Consider the following 18,526-nt stretch of genomic DNA (forward strand, 5'->3'; position numbering starts at 1 on the left):
TGTTGGTTTTCTACCACACATAGCGTTTTGCTTTTAGGACAAAAAATTACATTTTGGTCTCATCTGAGCAGAGCACCTTCTTCCACATGTTTGCTGTGCCCCCCACATGGCTTCTCGCAAACTGCAAATGGGACTTCTTGTAGCTTTCTTTCAACAATGGCTTTCTTCTTGCCACTCTTCCATAAAGGCCAGATTTGTGAAGTGCACAACTAATAGTTGTCATGTGGACAGATTGCGGACAGAATCTCTGCAGCTCCTCCAGAGTTACCATGGGCCTCTTAACTACGTCTCTGATTAATGCTCTCCTTGTCTGACCTGTCAGTTTTAGGTGGACGGCCATGTCTTGGTAGGTTTGCAGTTGTGCCATACTCTTTCCATTTTCAGGTGACGGATTGAACAGTGCTTTGTGAGATGTCCAAAGCTTGGGATATTTTTTTATCACCTAACCCTGCTTTAAACTTCTCCACAACTTTATCCCTGACCTGTCTGGTGTGTTCCTTGGCCTATATGATGCTGTTTGTTCACTACGGTTCACCAACAAACCTCTGAGGGCTTCACAGAACAGCTGCATTTATACTGAGATTAAATTGCACACAGGTGGACTCTATTTACTAATTAGGTGACTTCTGAAGGCAATTGGTTCCACTAGATTTTATTTATTTGTAAAAACTTTTTACAAATGATCATTTATCATTTTCCTTTCACTTCACAATTAATTATGTGACACTTTGTGTTGGTATATCACATAAAATCCCAATAAAATACATTTAAATAACATGAAAAATTTTGACGAACATAACAAAATGTGGAAACTTTCAAGGGGTATGAATACTTTTTTCAAAGCACTGTACTTACTTGACCCTGAGAGAGTATCAGGAGCCACTGGCAGCTGCGTTCCCAAGCCAGGCTATGTACATCGATAGACACACAAAGCACTTGCCTTCTGCTCCTTTTTCACAATATTTGACTGACAGCATTTCCATCTGTCTTGTGAGAAGAGCAGTAATTGTAAAGTCTTGTTTTTTTTTTTGTTAAAAATAACAAACCTGTTATGCTTACCTGCACTGTGCAGTGTATTTGCACAGGGCAGCCACCTCCTCTTCGTGAGTCCCTCTTCAGCTCTCCTGGCCCCTCCCTCCTGATGAGTGCTCCCACAGCAAGCCCCTTGCTATGGAGGCACCCGAGCCGAGCTGCAACTCCATGTATCCATTCAGACAGGAAGCCCGGCCCCCCGCCCCCTTTCTCTCCTCATTGGTTGACTGACTTTGATTCCAAAGAGGAGGAGAGTCCCAGGCAGTTAAGACAATCCTACAATATTGGTGGATAGAGATCGGGGCTCGGGTAAGTATTAGGGGGGCCGCTGCACACAGGCTTTTTAGTTTAATGCCTAGAATGCAATGCGATTAATAAAAAAAGTTTCCCCTTACAATCACTTTAATGCTGTGATAAGGTAAAAAATTATTTGACTTTATAACTACTTTAGGAACCCAATGGCAAGCTCATTGCCATCCTTCAAGAGCTCCAATATTGTAAGGATCAATGAACAGGTGGACTTTCAGGCTGACTCACAAAACCCCATCTGTGAAAAGGGCTTTTAGGTAATAAAGTAACAGCCTTTGTTTTGTTTTGTTTTTGTTTTTTTGCAGATTGGTATATTTTATTGCATTTCAAATATTGCTGACAGAAATAACATTCTTATAGTAAACCCATCAGGAAATAAAAAAAAAATACAGGCATACCATTGTTTGCTCTGTTAGAGTAAGGCACTACTGCGTCTGACTGTCTCAGAATATTTGGAGGAAGATTTGTGCACTATTGTGCTTGCCGAAAGCTCCGACATATGGAAGCAAAACCCTGCCTATACCAAGATGGCTGCTGCCACACAGCAACAGTGCAGAACAAGGAATAAAAAGTCAGTGGGAAAATAATCAGAAACCTGCAGGAAGACCACAGGCAACATTGGTTACTAGGTCCATTCTCCTCTGGCTATTTTCTTTTACTTTTTTAGCAAAGCTTCCACAGATTAGTTCTTCTTTAAGAGCACAAAATATGCCTTCCCGCACCTTATACTTCACAGAACTGCCATCAGCAGCATTGTATAAATGAATTCAATAATATTGAATTAAAATACACAAATAAAAGTGATACCATAATTGCTTATCATCGTTTTACATCTCACATAGTAACAGTTTTTCTCAGGATTGTATTTAGTCTACATTTTGATTCAATGCACCTTTGTACAGTTAAAGCAGGGTTGTGGAAAGGTTTTAACATTTGAAACTGTTGAGATGCTGATCAAATTTGCTTTTTGGGCCAGGCATGCAAGTGTTTTTCATTATCTAAAGTACAAGAACAAAGTGACACACTGGTAATTCAATAAGCTAACCGGTGGCTCTGTGCTTGACAGCTGTTTGACTGTACAGTAGGCTTCCCTTTTGTATTGAGTTTCATGCTTGGCGGTTGTCATGTCGTACAGAAATGGTTTGTTAAATGGGAGGATTGATTCCAGAGCATATATACGCGACTTTATAGCTTTTAACAATACAAATAAGTCTGGGTTATTGAACTAGCTTGATTAGTGGAATGTAATCCTGAAAACAGATAACCAGCAATGCCCCATCAGTTTAATAGAAGTATTTATTTCTCTCTGCAGTAGTCCCTGCATCCCCTGTGCCTTATAGAGAAATGTTTTAATGGCAGTTTTAATGATGTTAAGTAAGATACATATTACAAGACTTAAAGTATAACTAAAGGCAACATTTTTTATTTTTTTTTGTTTTAGATAGGGGAGAAGAAAATTTGACAGATATTCTAATCTGTCAAATTTTACTGCGGTCTGTATCCCCCGTTAGGGAGATTCACCCTATCCATTTGTCCTGTTTACCATTTGAGTTGTCCACTGAAATGTAATTAGGGAGAAAACTTCCAATGGGGACACTAGTTCTTGTGACCTGGGGACCCTAGAAATTCCCTTAATTTTCAAGGATTTCTCCTCACTTCCTGTTTAGCTATGGGACAGGAAGTGAAGGGAAATCTCTCCAATGAGACAAAGATGGCAAAAATATATCTTACAGGGGTTATAACCCTCCCTTACTCTATCCAATATGAAAAAAGTATTGCCTATAGTTATACTTTAATAGAATCATATAGAATCATATATATATAAAATAACTAAAGTTGATAGCATGGTAAGCGCATTATGGTAATTGCAGTAGAGCTCAGTGAGGATCTTTCACTCACAAAAAGTCCCTGGCACATAAAATCCCTTAGTATTCTAAAGCCAAACTCCAGCTAAACAGCTAACTTCACAGTTGAAATAAAATTATATTTACAATTACAGGAGTTATTCTGTTCAGCCGGTCATCTGATTTACTTATTTCTGCTATACAGGCAGGTGGTGTCACTAGTTCAGCTTACCAGTTTCCTGGGTCACCTGCCTATCTACCTGGATTTTAAATTGGCATCTTCAAAAGCTTGCTGATAAAACATTAAGCTGCAAAGCCAAAATAGAAAATATTGTTGTCACCTGATTGACTTAGCATTGTGGCACAGATATGTGAATTATAAGGCTGAATGAACTGAATGTCAGGTCCCGTGATATATTAATGTATGTACATTTGGGCTGTGTATTTATTTATGTATGTACCGTATACCTCTATGTGTTTGTTTATTGAGCTTTTCTTTTAAAGCATGGGCTTGTATCATTATAGTAGGGAGCCTATACTCTTATGACCCTCTTGCAACATGGGTAGGATGTTCAAATACCCAAAAAGGAGAGTCATTATTAAAAAAATTGGGGGAAATATCCCATAAGGACCAGGCCTCTGCAGATTGGGAATTATTTATAGATAGTGAGAATCAGCCTGATCCATTGTGATCCTTGAGCCTGTCGAAATCCATGTGCACATCAATTTGCACTTCTCTAGTTTTTGCACTTCTCTAGTTACGAGCTTTACAGCTCCCAGTTCCCAAATGAACTACTGTTTTATTAATAGTAAATATATTTTTAATTGTTATCATTTTTTATCAGTCTAAAAACATGTAGGTCATTAGCTTTTTTAGTGTAATGATGTGCCTCATGCTAAGATGTACATACTTTCACTACTTTGTACATTAAAATATTTTATTGAACACCTGCTGGTCAGTTAATACCCCTACATGGATCCATTTAATTCTTAGTAAAGTTTCTTGCCAAGGAAGCTTATGGCAGAGCACATGAGCTTAAACGCAGAGCACAAAGTGATAAATGAGCTATTTTCTCCATGAATTTTATGGAACCCAGCTGTGTCGAAGTACATTGCTCTTTCCCTGTCCTTAAAAATGCAGGCTCTCTTATTATTTAGCTTCCTAGCAAGTTTTGTGAGCATCTTTTTCCTGAACAAATCATGCTGTGAATGTAGTATTGAAGGAATTGCCAATTTATTTACTAACACAATGCCAATGTCCACTAACATATAACTACCAATTACCATTCATTATCTAACTCGGGCTGAATCGATCAAAGCAAATTGTTTATTGGCTTTTATGGGTGTTTGTTTAATTGTGTTCACATGTTTTGCTGCCAAAATTTACTAAAATAATAAGATGCAATATATTACAGGTTTAAAGTGCAAATATGCAGCTGTAGTAGATAAAAAAACACTATATATTATACGGGCTAAATTATACAGTATATACTAATTAAATACTTAATTTTAGAAAAAATAAATAAAAAAAGATGAGACACCCTTTTTTTTTTAATCCTATCTTGTACAGTGTATTTTCCTGTATATAGCGAAACTACCGACACAACTTTTTAAAGTTTTTTTTTATTTTTTTTATTTTGTGTGTTAAAAGTTTTGAGTGGTTAAAATCTCTGTCAGGTTTCATTTGTCATTGTCCACACTGAAGAAAGTCCCTCTTACGTCTTGTCTCGACCACACAGGAAGAGGGGTATCTTCAGTAGGGACACATACAGCAGTAAAAAAAAGCTGACAGAAGTTCTAACCCATCAGTTTTTCCAAATTATGGTATTATTGTTGTATGTGTCCCAAATCTCCATAATAGGGTCACAGGCTTCAATAAAAACCTGACATGAGCACTAACTCTACCAGGCCAAAGCTGATCACACAAAGTATTGGCTTTGATTTACAAAAAAAAATGGATAGTGCAAAATATGCTGTAGCTGTGCATGGTAGCCAATCAGCTTCTAACTTCAGCTTATTCGATTAATTGCTTTCCAACCAGCCGCCACAGTTTCACTGCAGCAGAATGGCACGGCTGGGCGAAACAACGTTACCTTACGTCGCTTTACCATTTACCCACTAGGGGCGAGTGTGCACTCCTGCAGCGTGTGCCCATAGCTGATGCGAGTGCCCAGCGGGAGCAATGACCGCAGTGGACCCACGACAGAGCAAGAACCGGGATCTGTGTATGTAAACACACAAATCCCGGTTCTTTCAGGGGAGTAGAGACAGATTGTGTGTTCATACTAAGTAGTCCCCCTACAGTTAGAACACACCTAGGGAACACAGTTAACCCCTTGATCGCCCCCTAGTGTTAACCCCTTCCCTGCCAGTGACATTCATACAGTAATCAGTGCATTTTTATAGCACTGACTGCTGTATAGTTGTCAATGGTCCCAAAAATCTGTCAAAAGTGTCAAATTTGTCCACCACAATATTGCAGTTGTGATAAAAATCACAGATCACTGCCATTACTAGTAAAAAAAAAAATAATAATAAAAAGGCTATACATCTATCCTCTATTTTGTAGACGCTATAGCTTTTGCTCAAACCAATCAATATACGCTTATTGCGTTTTTTTACCAAAAATATGTAGAAGAATACATATTGGCCTAAACTGAGGGGAAAAAATATTTTTTTTTTGAAAAAAAAAGTGGGATATTTATTATAGAAAAATGTAAACGATATTGGGGGTTATTTACTAAAGGCAAATACACTTTGCACTGCAAGTGCACTTGGAAGTGCAGTTGCTGTAGATCCGAGGGGGACATGCAAGGAAAATTAAAAACAGCATTTTTGCTTGTACATGATTGGATGACAAAATCAGCAGAGCTTCCCCTCATTTCAGATTTACCTCTCAGATTTACAGCGACTGCACTTCCATGTGCACTTGAAGTGCACTTGTAGCGCAAAGTGGATTTGCCTTTAGTAAATAACCCCCATATTGTTTTTATTCAAAATTGTTGCTCTTCTTTTGTTTATAGCTCAAAAAATTTATAACGCAGAGGTGATCAAATACCACCAAAAGAAATCTCTATTTGTGGGAAAAAAGGATGTCAATTTGTTTGGGTACAACATCGCATGACAGCACAATTGTCAGTTAAAGCGACGCAGTGCCGTATCGAAAAAAATGGCCTGGTCATTGAGCAGCCAAATCTTCCAGGGCTGAAGGGGTTAAACTTTGACAAATAAAAATGGAAGCTGATTGCAGAGCTGCTCCACATTTTGCACTCTCCGGTTGTAGTAAATCATCTCCCTTTTTTGTTGTTCAGCTGATAACACTTTATGTCCTGCATCTCTGTAGAGGACAAAAGTAACATGTTTTATGTTGGACGGGTATTTTAAAGCTGCCATCTAGAATCCTCAGACCTATATTACATTGGTTTGCTTATTCAAGTGCAAAGAGCAGCAATTATATAAAACCTGCATTAACCTATAAAGACCACAATTTACATTCTATCAGCTTAGATCAATCAGCCCATTGATGATAGCTAATTAATCACTGTGTGGTACCACATATTGTGCATTGTGCTTGTCTTCTAACATAAACTACAAAGCATAAGGACTTTTTTCGCATTCCATGGATCATGATTGGGTATCTAAAGATAACACACATTCTAAATTGAATTAATATGAAAAAATAATGATCCTTTATCATTTTCCTTCCTTGGACTACTGCATTTTTTTTAATAGCAATCCTGCAGTCAATCTTTGTTGTTCAAGTGGAAGAATTTGAACTATTAGACTTCAAAGCAATAAGGGATTATATTGTAATGAAACATCTTGATTTTTTTTTTATACCTGTAGTGATGTGTTAAAACAGCTGCTACACTAAAAATGGCTTTTCTCCCTTCACTTTCTTATTGAAAAATAAGTCCAGCTCCTGGCAATGCAATTGAGTCTTATTGGATTTTGATGTACATGCAGAAAAAAAATAAGGTAACGCTTAATCGAAGGTTTTGAGACATGGGGATGAATCTGTAATTCACACCTTTCTGAGCTCTCCCAGCATCTACTTTCTGCTCCTTGAGAAACTGTTACATCTATGAGAATGCAGTAGGACAAGAATTTAAATTAAACATGCATGGCTTGTCTGTTTCTTATGACCTGGAGTCAAGTGGTGTCCCTGGGTAAATGCATTGATTTTTTCACTCGATTACCAGAGATGAGCAATGGTAGAATCACTATAAAATAAGGTCACCAAAGAAACAAGAAAAGATGAGATGAGATAAGATCCTAGGGGTGCAAATTCAAGGCAATCTTTGGTTGGCATTCATAATTTTAATACGATTAACCATGTTCACAGCTTTAATGTGAAGGGAGTGTATACCCAGATAATTTGAAATTATTTTGCCTGCACTGCTTATACCTAATGAATGATTTATAAACACTTTGTTAAGATGCAGCCAGCATGGTGTCCCTGACCATTTAGACAAGTAACTCAATAATCTTATCATACTAGATAATCATACCAATTAGTCTTTTTTTCCATGCGGCATGAAATAAAGTATTTATGGCTGTCATAATCCAGAAATGAGAATAATAAAGGATTTGTATTTATGCGGTTATGCAAGGAATTGCTTTAACATCAACGTTGGCCTTAAAATGGACATTGTTCTTCATTTTAAAACATAAACTCTTATGCTGCGTACACACGATAGCACATTCCGACAACAAAATCCATGACTTTTTTCCGATGGATGTTGGTCCAAACTTGTCTTGCATACACACGGTCACACAAATCTTGTTGGAAATTCCTAATGTCAAGAACGTGGTGACGTACAACGAAACAAGAAAATTGAAGTTCAATAGCCAGTGCGGCTCTTTTGCTCAATTCCGAGCATGCGTGGAACTTTGTGCGTTGGAATTGTGTACACACCATCTGAATTTCTGACAACAGATTTTGTTGTTGGAAAATTTGAGATCCAGATCTCAAATTTTGTTTGTCGGAAATTCCAATGGAAAATGTCCGATGGAGCATACGCAAAAATTCCAACAACAAGCTTCCATCGAACATTTCCCATCAGAAAATCCAACCACGTGTACGCAGCATTAGCATGAACGTCTCAGGTTGAACTTGTCAGTTGTCCAGTGAGCTCACAAGTTCCTGCGCACTTTGCCATGTTATCTCAAATAGCATTATCAGGCCCTTCCAGTTTATAGGCTGTGAACTACAACTCTATGCTCAATGCTGCGGAGATGAGAAATGCTGTGGAGATGAGAAAGTGTACTGTAGTCCTAAAACACATAATGTCCTAGGGGGACAACACTGCTTGTCAAAATACAGAGGGTAAGTGTTGTCACCCTAGGACAGAAAGCTTGTTTCTGACAGGATCACCAGGTAAAAATAAAGGAAGGAAATAATACAATACAACAATACAATACAACAATACAATACTAACATACAATTTTTCAGGGCAAGCTTTCGGGGTATGCCTCCAAGCAGTACTGATTCACAATTTTTAAGCAGAATGTTAAAAAAAACAAAAAAACACATCTCTGAGGGAGATCAATGGTAATAAAGATAGCAGCAGAGTTAGTGAGATAAGACATAGGGAGAGCTATAGAATGGAGGGGGGTGGGGGGTGCTAGTCACAGAGAGGGTTGTAAAACTTTAGTATAATGGGTAAGGAAACCATTATCTAAATTCAGGCCATTATTTTTGCTTTTTTTTTTTTAAACATTCTGCTTAAAAATTGTGAATCAGTACTGCTTGGACGCATACTCCGAAAGCTTGCCCTGAAAAATTGTATGTTAGTGAAAATAAAAAAAGTATCACAGACAGTACTTTTCTCTGTCACAATTGCACTAATATGGCTACAATCACACTTACAAACAAAGTGTATTCCATTGACAAATTAATACAATATTTAGACTGAGTTCAACTGATAAAGAATGTTGCGCTTCTTTGCAGACTGCCCAGATTTTTTCTTCCTTTCTTTTGACAGCTGTGGTTTCAGAAGAGCAGAGAGAATTCTTTGCATAGCAAGAATCGTGAAACACTTTTATCAAGATCGCAACGGAAAAAGAATTGCGATAACGATTCTTGACGATTAATCGTGCAGCTCTAGTTGAGACACACCAGTTTTGTACCTTTGGTGTGCTACACATGGCAAAAAAAGTACACAATGCTTGTGTAATATGCTCTGTCCTTTTGCCTGACTGCTGCAGACCCCCTTGTATCTGTTGGCAATTCCCGCCTGTCAAAATACAGCAGCTATTAAGGGTCATACCAGAAGGGTGATTTATTTGCATCAATAATCTTTTATAGCATAGTTATTTTGGAATGATCAGTATCTTTACAGTGATTTAAAGCTTAGCCATGCAGGGTTGACTTTATGCAGTGTTTCATGTGAGCAACCAGCTCACCAACGACAATTGCTTTATATTGCCCTCTTTGGCTTAGCCACAGATCGCAGAAAGAGAGCAATTGGTAGCAACACCAACGCAATGCTATAGCACTATAACTTGCCAGCAACACTAGCAACTACATTTCTAGTTACAAATCACTGGTAATCGCCAGCATTAGCGATTTGTTGCAATAGTTAGTTACTACTACAAATCAGTTATCTAGTGTGGCCCTCACAGCTGCTGCTGTGAAGAAAAAAGCTTCTGAAACAGTGTGTGTAAACACAATTCAAACATAAAATAGAGAGATACAAAGTAACATAGATACTTCTGTATTTACAGATTCTATGTGCACAAGTTTTAGTAAATCTCTCCCTTAAATTTAGTGCCATTTTAATTAGGACAAATTGTAGAAAAAATGGATACTATTTAAATTAAAAAAGTTATTTTTTTTATCAACGGATTGCTTAAAAAAAATCACAGAACAATATCAACAAAAGAAAGGAGTGTCTGTCCTAAATAAACAATATATGTATTTATTTATCTTAAATGATGACAAAGTTATTGCCAAATACACAGACCCATAGTAGAAATGTAAAAAATGCTCTGGTCCATAGGGTGTACAGGTGTGAGAGCTGAAGTGATTAAAGTGTTACTGAACCCAGTAATATGAAAATAGTTAATCTGCCCCCCATGCCCACAGCTTATAAATTTTCTTTTTACATTAAAATATTGCCACTATATACCTTTTTGGCTGATCTGTATACCACGGTCAGTGATAAACTGCACAGTTTCTCCATTGCTCAGAGTTCAGGAAGGTGGAAGTTTCCACTGCAGCCTGTATACACGCCCACATGTGTGATGTCAATATCATGTGACCTGGCTAGCTCTGATTAACAAATAATTATTCTCTCCAGCATAAAAGACACAACTTAGTCTGTGTTAGCTGGCTTTCCCCAGATAGACAGTACAGGAGGGGGAGGATCTGTGCATACAGGATAAAACAGCTTTTTTACACAATGCAGAAGATTAACCCCTTAAGTTCCACAGTGAGTATAACAAGCTTGCTATGCTCCATATACAGACAGATTTTACTGTTGTGGGTTTAGCAAAGTCTCAGGCTGCATTCACACCTGAGCGTTTCAAAGTTTTTGCCGTGATTATTTTGTGATTTTGTACAGGTCACCAATGTAAAAAGCAGAAAAAACCCTTTTATCTGCCCAAAAGAAGCTCATGTTCTTTTTTGAGCTTCAGGCATTTTTCAGGCGTTTTTCTTCAGGTGATAAAATGCTCAGATGTGAACAGGTGCCATTGAAATTAATGGGAATTTGCTTGCTGGCCATTTTTCAGGCTTTTATTGGGCGTTTTACAAGAGTTTTATGAGCTGACAATGCTCAGGTGTGAATGTAGCTATAAAGACAAAATCTGATGAGAAAAAAACATCTTGCACAGCATGCAGCAAAGACACCAAAATATACCTTCAGTTACCTTTATTAACCATAAAGCCTCTTCTGTGCCAATTTTACTTTGATACTGCAGTCTGAAATTCCCTGCCTTAGTGCCTTATATCAGGCAATATCATGCACCTTGTGCTGCTTGCTACTAAGCACAACTTTTTATTTTAAATGTTTACAGTGGAGAGGAGGTTCAGTGTGTGGATGGGTGTAGTTGTGTTTCTGTTTATGTCTACAGTAGAGACATTAGACATAAGATCCTCTGGGGGCAGTGACTGATTTTAATGGTTTTACATATTCAGTAATGCTCTGTGAAATATAATAAGCCTGTAAAATTAAATAGAACAATATCAGAGCAAAATGGCTGATATTACATATGAGCAGAAGAATATTTAGGTATATTTGTTGAAGGGAAACTATACTTGGTCAACTTGATTTTTATATATTATTCTTAACTTTTTTGTTTTTAAATATTTGTTATCTGTATATCTTATTGATATACAATTTTTCATCAGACATCATGACAAAGAGTTTCCAGAGCATTATGTATTACCTAAACACAATACAAATACAGCACCTTGCTTTGAGCAACAATTTTATGACAATTCCACGTTTCCAGCACTGTGCCCAAGAGCAGTGGTGGTGCTCTCTCTCTCCTGCCTCTCCCTGCCTAACTCAGTGAGAGCAGTAAGAGACATTGGCTCCTGCTGCTGTCAGTCAAATCCAATGGCGAGGGAGCAGGGGATAAGGACGAGACGCACTGTGTATCAATAGACACACGCAGCGCTACTTGAGATCAAGCCTGCATGTGTACCACCATAGGAAGCCGCTTCCTGTGCTGGCATGCCAAGAAGAGGAGGAGCCCAGAGCATGAGTGGAGGACCCCAAAAGAGGAGGATCAGGGGCTGCTCTGTGCAAAACCATTGCACAGAGTAGGTGAGTATGACATGTTTTTTTTGTTTTGTTTTTAAAGAACCTTTACAATGCCTTTATTTTAGTTCTAAGCATACTAAGTAAAGAAAAACATACAAAACCCTTGTTACAAACCAAGATGTGGACCCTACTCCTCTGTGCAATACCCTTTCTTGTGAGTAGAGTATAAAGCCTAGTACACATGTCGGGCAACATCATTCGGCCCGTGGTGTGAATGGCTTCTGCCGGACATACATGGTGGAAAACTAGCAGCCGACCGGCGCCCGATCAGCACTCTCAGCCAATGGCTGAAAATGTTGACTGGATTGTTCTGGTGGGGAGGCTGTCCCCCTGTCAGAACACAATAGCACAGCAGGGGAGATCGCTGTACTAACATTGGATTGCTGTGGTGTAGTGGTGGTGTTGTAGTTGTGTGTACCAGGCCTAAGAGCTGGTGCTCTGCCAAGAACTCTATATGGCAATTTAATCTTAGCAGCAGGCTACCCCAGGTCACTTTACAGGTACTTGCAGATACGGAGGAGGGTTGATGCTGCGAATCTGAAGAGAGAGAGAGAGGCATTAAGCACTGGACAGCTGACGTTAGAAGTAAGGCTGAAGGCTTTGAGTGCATAGTAGACACAGTGGAGGCTCAAATTGGGGAGGCAGCTATGGCTGCAGGTGTAGAGATGACCGAGTCTGTGGGTGCTCCCAAGACTGGTTGCATCTGAGGACTAACAGAGGCGGTGGGTACAGCAGAGGTGCCATAAAGACATGAACTGAGCTGCAGTTGAGACTGAAGCTGTGAATGCAGTGGAAACTTAGGCTGTAGGTGCAGCAGAGAGCAGGCTGTGGAGCAGTAAAGGCTTAGGCTATGGGTATAGCAGTGGCTGGGCTGCTGGTGCAATGAGAATAAGCTGGTGTGAAGTTTTTTGTAGGTGTAGATAGTTGTAACAGAGACTACAAACAGGTTGTAATATGTATAATCAGCTTAATGGGAATTCCTTAAAGCAAACATGAGACCATAAATGAGACATCCATAGCTGATAACGTCTAGTATGTGATCCTGGACCAAGGTCCATGAAACCTTTCCAAAGCACAAGAAAAGTTTCTGCATGCTCAGGTTGTGCTAAATGATAGTACATACTATATAGTTCTATATTTTACTAGATTGGTGCTAAATGATTGATTGTTATTCAGAAATCGATTTTATTAGCACTGTATTCATTTTTTACAGTATCTGAGCTGTTTCTGTAATGATCTTTGTAAAATACTTCATTCAAACTGCTGTAGAGAAACGTAATAGTTGTTAGAATGTGATGAGGACAGCTATGTAATGCTACTAGCAGATCTTGCCTTAATTATTTATACAGATTTGACCATTAGGCAAAAGTAAGTATGTTGATGATTGCAGTGAGTTATTACTTTGTAACTGCCATTCTTCAGTTAATACTCAAAGGCTTTCAAACATCTCTTTTTGTTGTTTTGTTGTTCTATTTTCATGTATAATAAATATTTGGTCTGTCAGTGTCTCACAAGAGATTAATCTGAAAGCTTGCGATTTTTGGCTTAATTAGAATTCATTTGCTTAATTGTCAGTATAATCCCATCAATTCCTGTTTGCACTATCTCAAACAATGCTGTCTTGTGCTGTTTGCACTTTAATTTACATTTCGATTATAGTTTATGAGCATAATAAGGCTTTGTTTGAATATTCATTAGTATCTGGATTTTATTGTACTTTATGAAAAAAAAGGTGCTTTATTTTAACATAATGAAATCATTAAAGTCACACTGTGAGAGACTGATCAAATGTGGTGTTTTATTTGATATAGACAACAAAATGTTCTTATTTTGTTATCATCCTGTGCTGTTTCAGCTCCTTCCCAAGTAAGTGGAGTAATGAAGGAAAGAGTGTTACAGCGCATTGTGGATCTATCCTGGCAGGAGCCTGAACATCCCAATGGAGTCATCACAGAATATGAAATCAAGTATTATGAAAAGGTAAGAGCCTTTACATTTAGAACACAATATATTCCCTAATTTCTAACACACACATAGTTGATATATGAAAAAACACACTCATTTTTATTGTGATAAAAAAAAACACACTCATTTTTATATTGTATTTTCTTATTTGTTGTTTCTACCACTTTATTTAATTTGTTCTTAAAAAAAATATTGTGAAATGTAATTAAAAAAGAAAAAGTGAGGGCTTAGGTCTAATGTAAGCAATCATATTGTAGATTTCCTGTAAATATTAGGACTGCGAAAATCCTTGTTATAAGGGCTGTACACCTGCAGCTAGTTTACACAGGATTCGACCAATTAGTGGAGTCAACTATGAATATTATTTTGTATTACTAGATTTTTATGCATAAGCTTTACTTTCTGATCATTTAGAAGGCTAAATAGTCCAAAAGGCCATGACAGAAGGCAGGTAATTATGCCATGTATGAAAGAGTTTCTTCTATCTGGTCATTGTCTACTAACTAGCCACTTAAGAAATGTTTATGTATACTTTTGTTGTATGCATAAAACAAATCAGTTGTAACTTGTCTAACTTGTCTAGTTGTAAGGCCTATGTATTTTCAATATTCAATTTATTTAAACATAGAATACGCATATATTGCATAAATAAACACCTCCTGCTTCTTTCTTTCTTTTTTTTTTTTATTAATTATTACTAACTGCTCATCCTTCTTTCATTTCTATTTGTTTCCAATTTCGAATAATAAAATGGATATATTTAAGCTAAGGGCTTCCACACTAACAACAATTTGAAACATTTAATACTTTTTTTCTAGCCTATTACAACCTGTTATTCTACCCAATTCATATATTGGTTACGTTTGTTTTCTTTCTTTTCCTGTCTAATCTCTCTGTACTTACATTGATTACCTCTCTTTAATCTGATCTCATATTTATTGGAAATTTAAAGAAATCAACACACAGCACAGATTTTCACATTCTACTTTTTCCTACCTCACGTACCATGTAATTTGTTATAAACCCTGGCTTCACTCCCTGCATGCTACCTTCCATGCTTTAAAGATAGAGATATTTCTTACATATTCCAGAAGAACCCTCTAGTTCTTTCGGCACCTGCTGTGTCCATTACAAGAAAATTTATCACAATTACTAAAATATCACAATCTTGTTGACAACTTGAGTCATTTTTACTCTGGCCTTCTTTTTTGACTTTCAGTCTTTCTACAAGGCAAGCCGGTTTGATATAGGAACGGACATTACATAAAAGCATATAAAGCATGTAAATTTTCATTTCCACCATTTCCAAATTGTCTTCTTTCACGATCCTCCCTCACTATACATAAAAACGAACAATATTTAATTTAGATTTGCGAACAAAGTTTGGTCTTAGTATCCTATTTATGGAAAATCACTGCACTCTAGTTTAAATATATTACCCTAGATTTTGTGCTATTTTCTATAGACTGCAAGAAGAATGGAGAAAATACCATATTTATATGGTTAGGTAGTGTTACCATGGTTATTTTACTTCAAAACTCTCCTTATTGCTGTTAGCAATGTTTTTTGTCCAAAGATTTCAGAAGCTATGCTTTACATTTATCAGAAACAGTAAAAAGCCCAGGGTATACTTTTCAGCTATGTATGATCCCCAATCATGTGGAGGTCTTGGCTGATAAACATAATAGTTGAAAGCCAGAGTGATTCAAATAGCAGCCTTGAATGGCAATAACCATACTACGTCTTGGGTAACTGTTGATTGTCCAAACATATTTTCTAATGGAAATTATTTCTTCAAATCTGCCTAGCTATTACATTCAGAGTGCTTACATTCCACCTTACATATGCATGCTCACATTTGGAGGCATTTCTAGATTTGGTTGTATTTTCCTTGCTTTACAACCCTCAGCTTTTAATTGACATACAAGAAAAACATAATACTTCATGCTTCCTCTGGACAAAGTATCAATTTATTTTTCTTTCCCTACTTAGATTTTAAAAGGATACACAAGCCAAAAAACGTTTTATACTGAAATATCAAATACTGTAGTTCTTTACTGCAGTACCTCATTGGTCTACCCAACTTTCCTGGTTCTTTTATTGGAAAGCAAACATATAACATAATCAAAAAACCCATAGTTTAATCTATTTGTGTATGATTGATATAATAACATATATAAGATTTAACATACATAGGTGCCTTGGGAAAAAATATAGGAGGGACTTCATCCAGATGAATATAGGGGAATCTCCAGAGCCTTGCTGAATGTTCCCTGCAGTGTTCAAGCCTAGAACAAGGTACTGTAGTAGTGATATATGTCTCTACAGAGATCTCAGCTCTAGGCTTTTGTACCCCTGTGATACAATTAGGGCTTGCCATCACATATGGTTTGTGTGCCAAGTTGCTCAAAACTTTTTAGAAATCAATAGAACAATTAATAAATAAGCATTTTAATTATCAGATGTAATTTCTAAGCACATAAATACATATTTCACTTTGTATGGATTGCATCTGCTGGTTTGATGCTTTTAAATTGATTGTAAAGGATTTTTTTTTTTTTTTTTTTTTTTAATAATGAACATGTCATGCTTACCTGCTTTGTGCAGTGGTTTACTGCTGGTGGTGCTCCTGGCTGCTCCTGCCTTTGACTAAACCCCCTAGGGAGACCCTTGCTGGGGGATGGGGGGTGGGTACTCATGTGGGCTCTATCCTGAACAGCACTGTTACAGGATGCATTCGATAAAAAAACATTTAGCGTTTACAACCACTTTAAACTCATCAACATAAATAACATAATTGTAAGTGAAATGCTAACATTCAAAATGGATAGTTTCCTTAACAAATTCTATCAGGTCTGGAATCCTTGGATCTTTAAATACACAACAATTATAATGCTGCTTTCCAAATTTAAATATGAATGAAAGTTATATATTTCTTTGATACCATCTTCATATACACTTTTACTTGTTAGAGTTTACCAGGCTGAAGATATCAGCCATAACCCCAGTACAGTTTTTTTTGTCAGGCAGCCGGTTGTCTCATGAAACCAGTCCAAGCGGCTCACGAGCCGCTGGGCCGGCTTCTGAAGTGGCGGGAGGGGACATCCCCCCTCCCGCCACTTGCCGGTGCTTCTCTGGCTTACTGTTCCTACCGGTTCACCCGTCTCTGATGGTGTGGCCATCTGGTCCCATAGGAGATCAAAGCATTGATCAACTGTATGGCCTTGGAGGACGGGAGCGACATCACGACATCACTTCTGGTCCAGGCTGAAAGGAAAAAAAAGAAAAATTTGACCCCAGATCTTTTCATAAAGAGGATCTGTCATCCTTATTTTTATTAGAAGGAATGTTTAAATTTCTTGAAATAGGATTAAATGTGATAACAACATTTTTTTTTAATGGACAGTAAAAATAAAAATTTTAAGTAAAAAATAAAAAAAGTAATAAATAAATAAATAATAATAATAGAAAAATGTAAATCGCCCTTATCTCTTCCGTGCAGAAGCAAAAGCATATGTAAGCCTTGCACACATATGTATATATATATGTAAACGAACTACACATGTGAGGTATTGCCATGAACCTTAGAGCGAGAGCAATAATTCTAGTGCTAGACCTCCTCTTTATCTCTAAACAAATAACCTTTAATGGCATTTAAAGCACCGCACTTTGAGATTTTTAAATACTGTAGTTTGTCACCTTTCCACGAGCGTGCACAATTGTACATGTGACATGTTAGGTATCTATTTACTCAGTGTAACATCATCTTTCACATTATACGAAAAATTGGGGTAACTTGTGTTTTGTTTGTTTTTTATTCATTGTTGGTGTATTTTTTCCCCAAAAATTGTGTTTGCAAAACCGCTGCAATGTAAACAATTGCAATGGTCACCTTTTTTTTCCCCTAGGGTCTCTGCTAAAAAATTATGAATAATGTTTAGGGGTTATAAGTCATCTTGTAGCAAAGAATATTGATTTACAATTGTAAACAAAAAGTGCCAGAAAAAGCCTGGTCCTAAAGTGGTTAATGTCTCTGTATAAGTGGTTTCTCCTTCAATGAATTCTACTTGAAATGGGAAAAAAAAAACAATTTGCTTGATCCATTTTGTGGTGGAACCTTTTCCCATAGTATTCATTTGATAAGGATGCAGAGAATGCAGAATATACAACTAGAAAAGTGTATATCTAAAATTAGTATAGTTTAAAAATAAAAAACCTTTTTTGCTAATGGCATTGAATAAGTTACAATTATTTTGTCAGCAATAATACCATTAGGATTTTGGGCTAGACAGAGGTAGCAAATGGTACAAAATGATTTCTTTACAGAGGAATCAAAAATGACAGGTTACTGCAAGACCACAGGGAATCATAATTTAGGGCCCATTCACATTGTCCATACACTAAATCTAAGTAGTTAAAATTTTTGGCAACTTTATTTGAAATGCACAAAGTAAAGCTTCAGTCATGTCACTGAACAGCAGCATGATGGGTTGCACTGCTGTATGGTGACATGTGGTGCCATCCAGTGTGCTGCAGTAAAATGCAATATGTCTGCATTTTATCGCAACTCACTGCACCACACTGTTGTGCTGCATTGCATTG

The 18,526-nt window shown here is 37.2% G+C and overlaps 1 protein-coding gene across 9 annotated transcripts in view; it reads left to right on the top strand.

The window, feature by feature from the left end:
* EPHA7 (EPH receptor A7) overlaps positions 1–18,526 on the top strand; it is a 276,731-nt gene that overhangs the window by 185,599 nt on the left and 72,606 nt on the right. For all 9 annotated transcript variants that reach the window (XM_077487229.1, XM_077487233.1, XM_077487234.1 and 6 more), the window contains exon 6: positions 13,815–13,939. In XM_077487229.1, the coding sequence (XP_077343355.1) occupies positions 13,815–13,939 (125 nt within the window). The remainder of the gene's footprint in view (positions 1–13,814; positions 13,940–18,526) is intronic.

This window comes from Lithobates pipiens, unplaced genomic scaffold (assembly GCF_037356315.1).
Source record: "Lithobates pipiens isolate NorthernLeopardFrog02 unplaced genomic scaffold, aLitPip1_a1.2 Scaffold_18, whole genome shotgun sequence".
Classification (NCBI taxonomy): domain Eukaryota; kingdom Metazoa; phylum Chordata; class Amphibia; order Anura; family Ranidae; genus Lithobates; species Lithobates pipiens.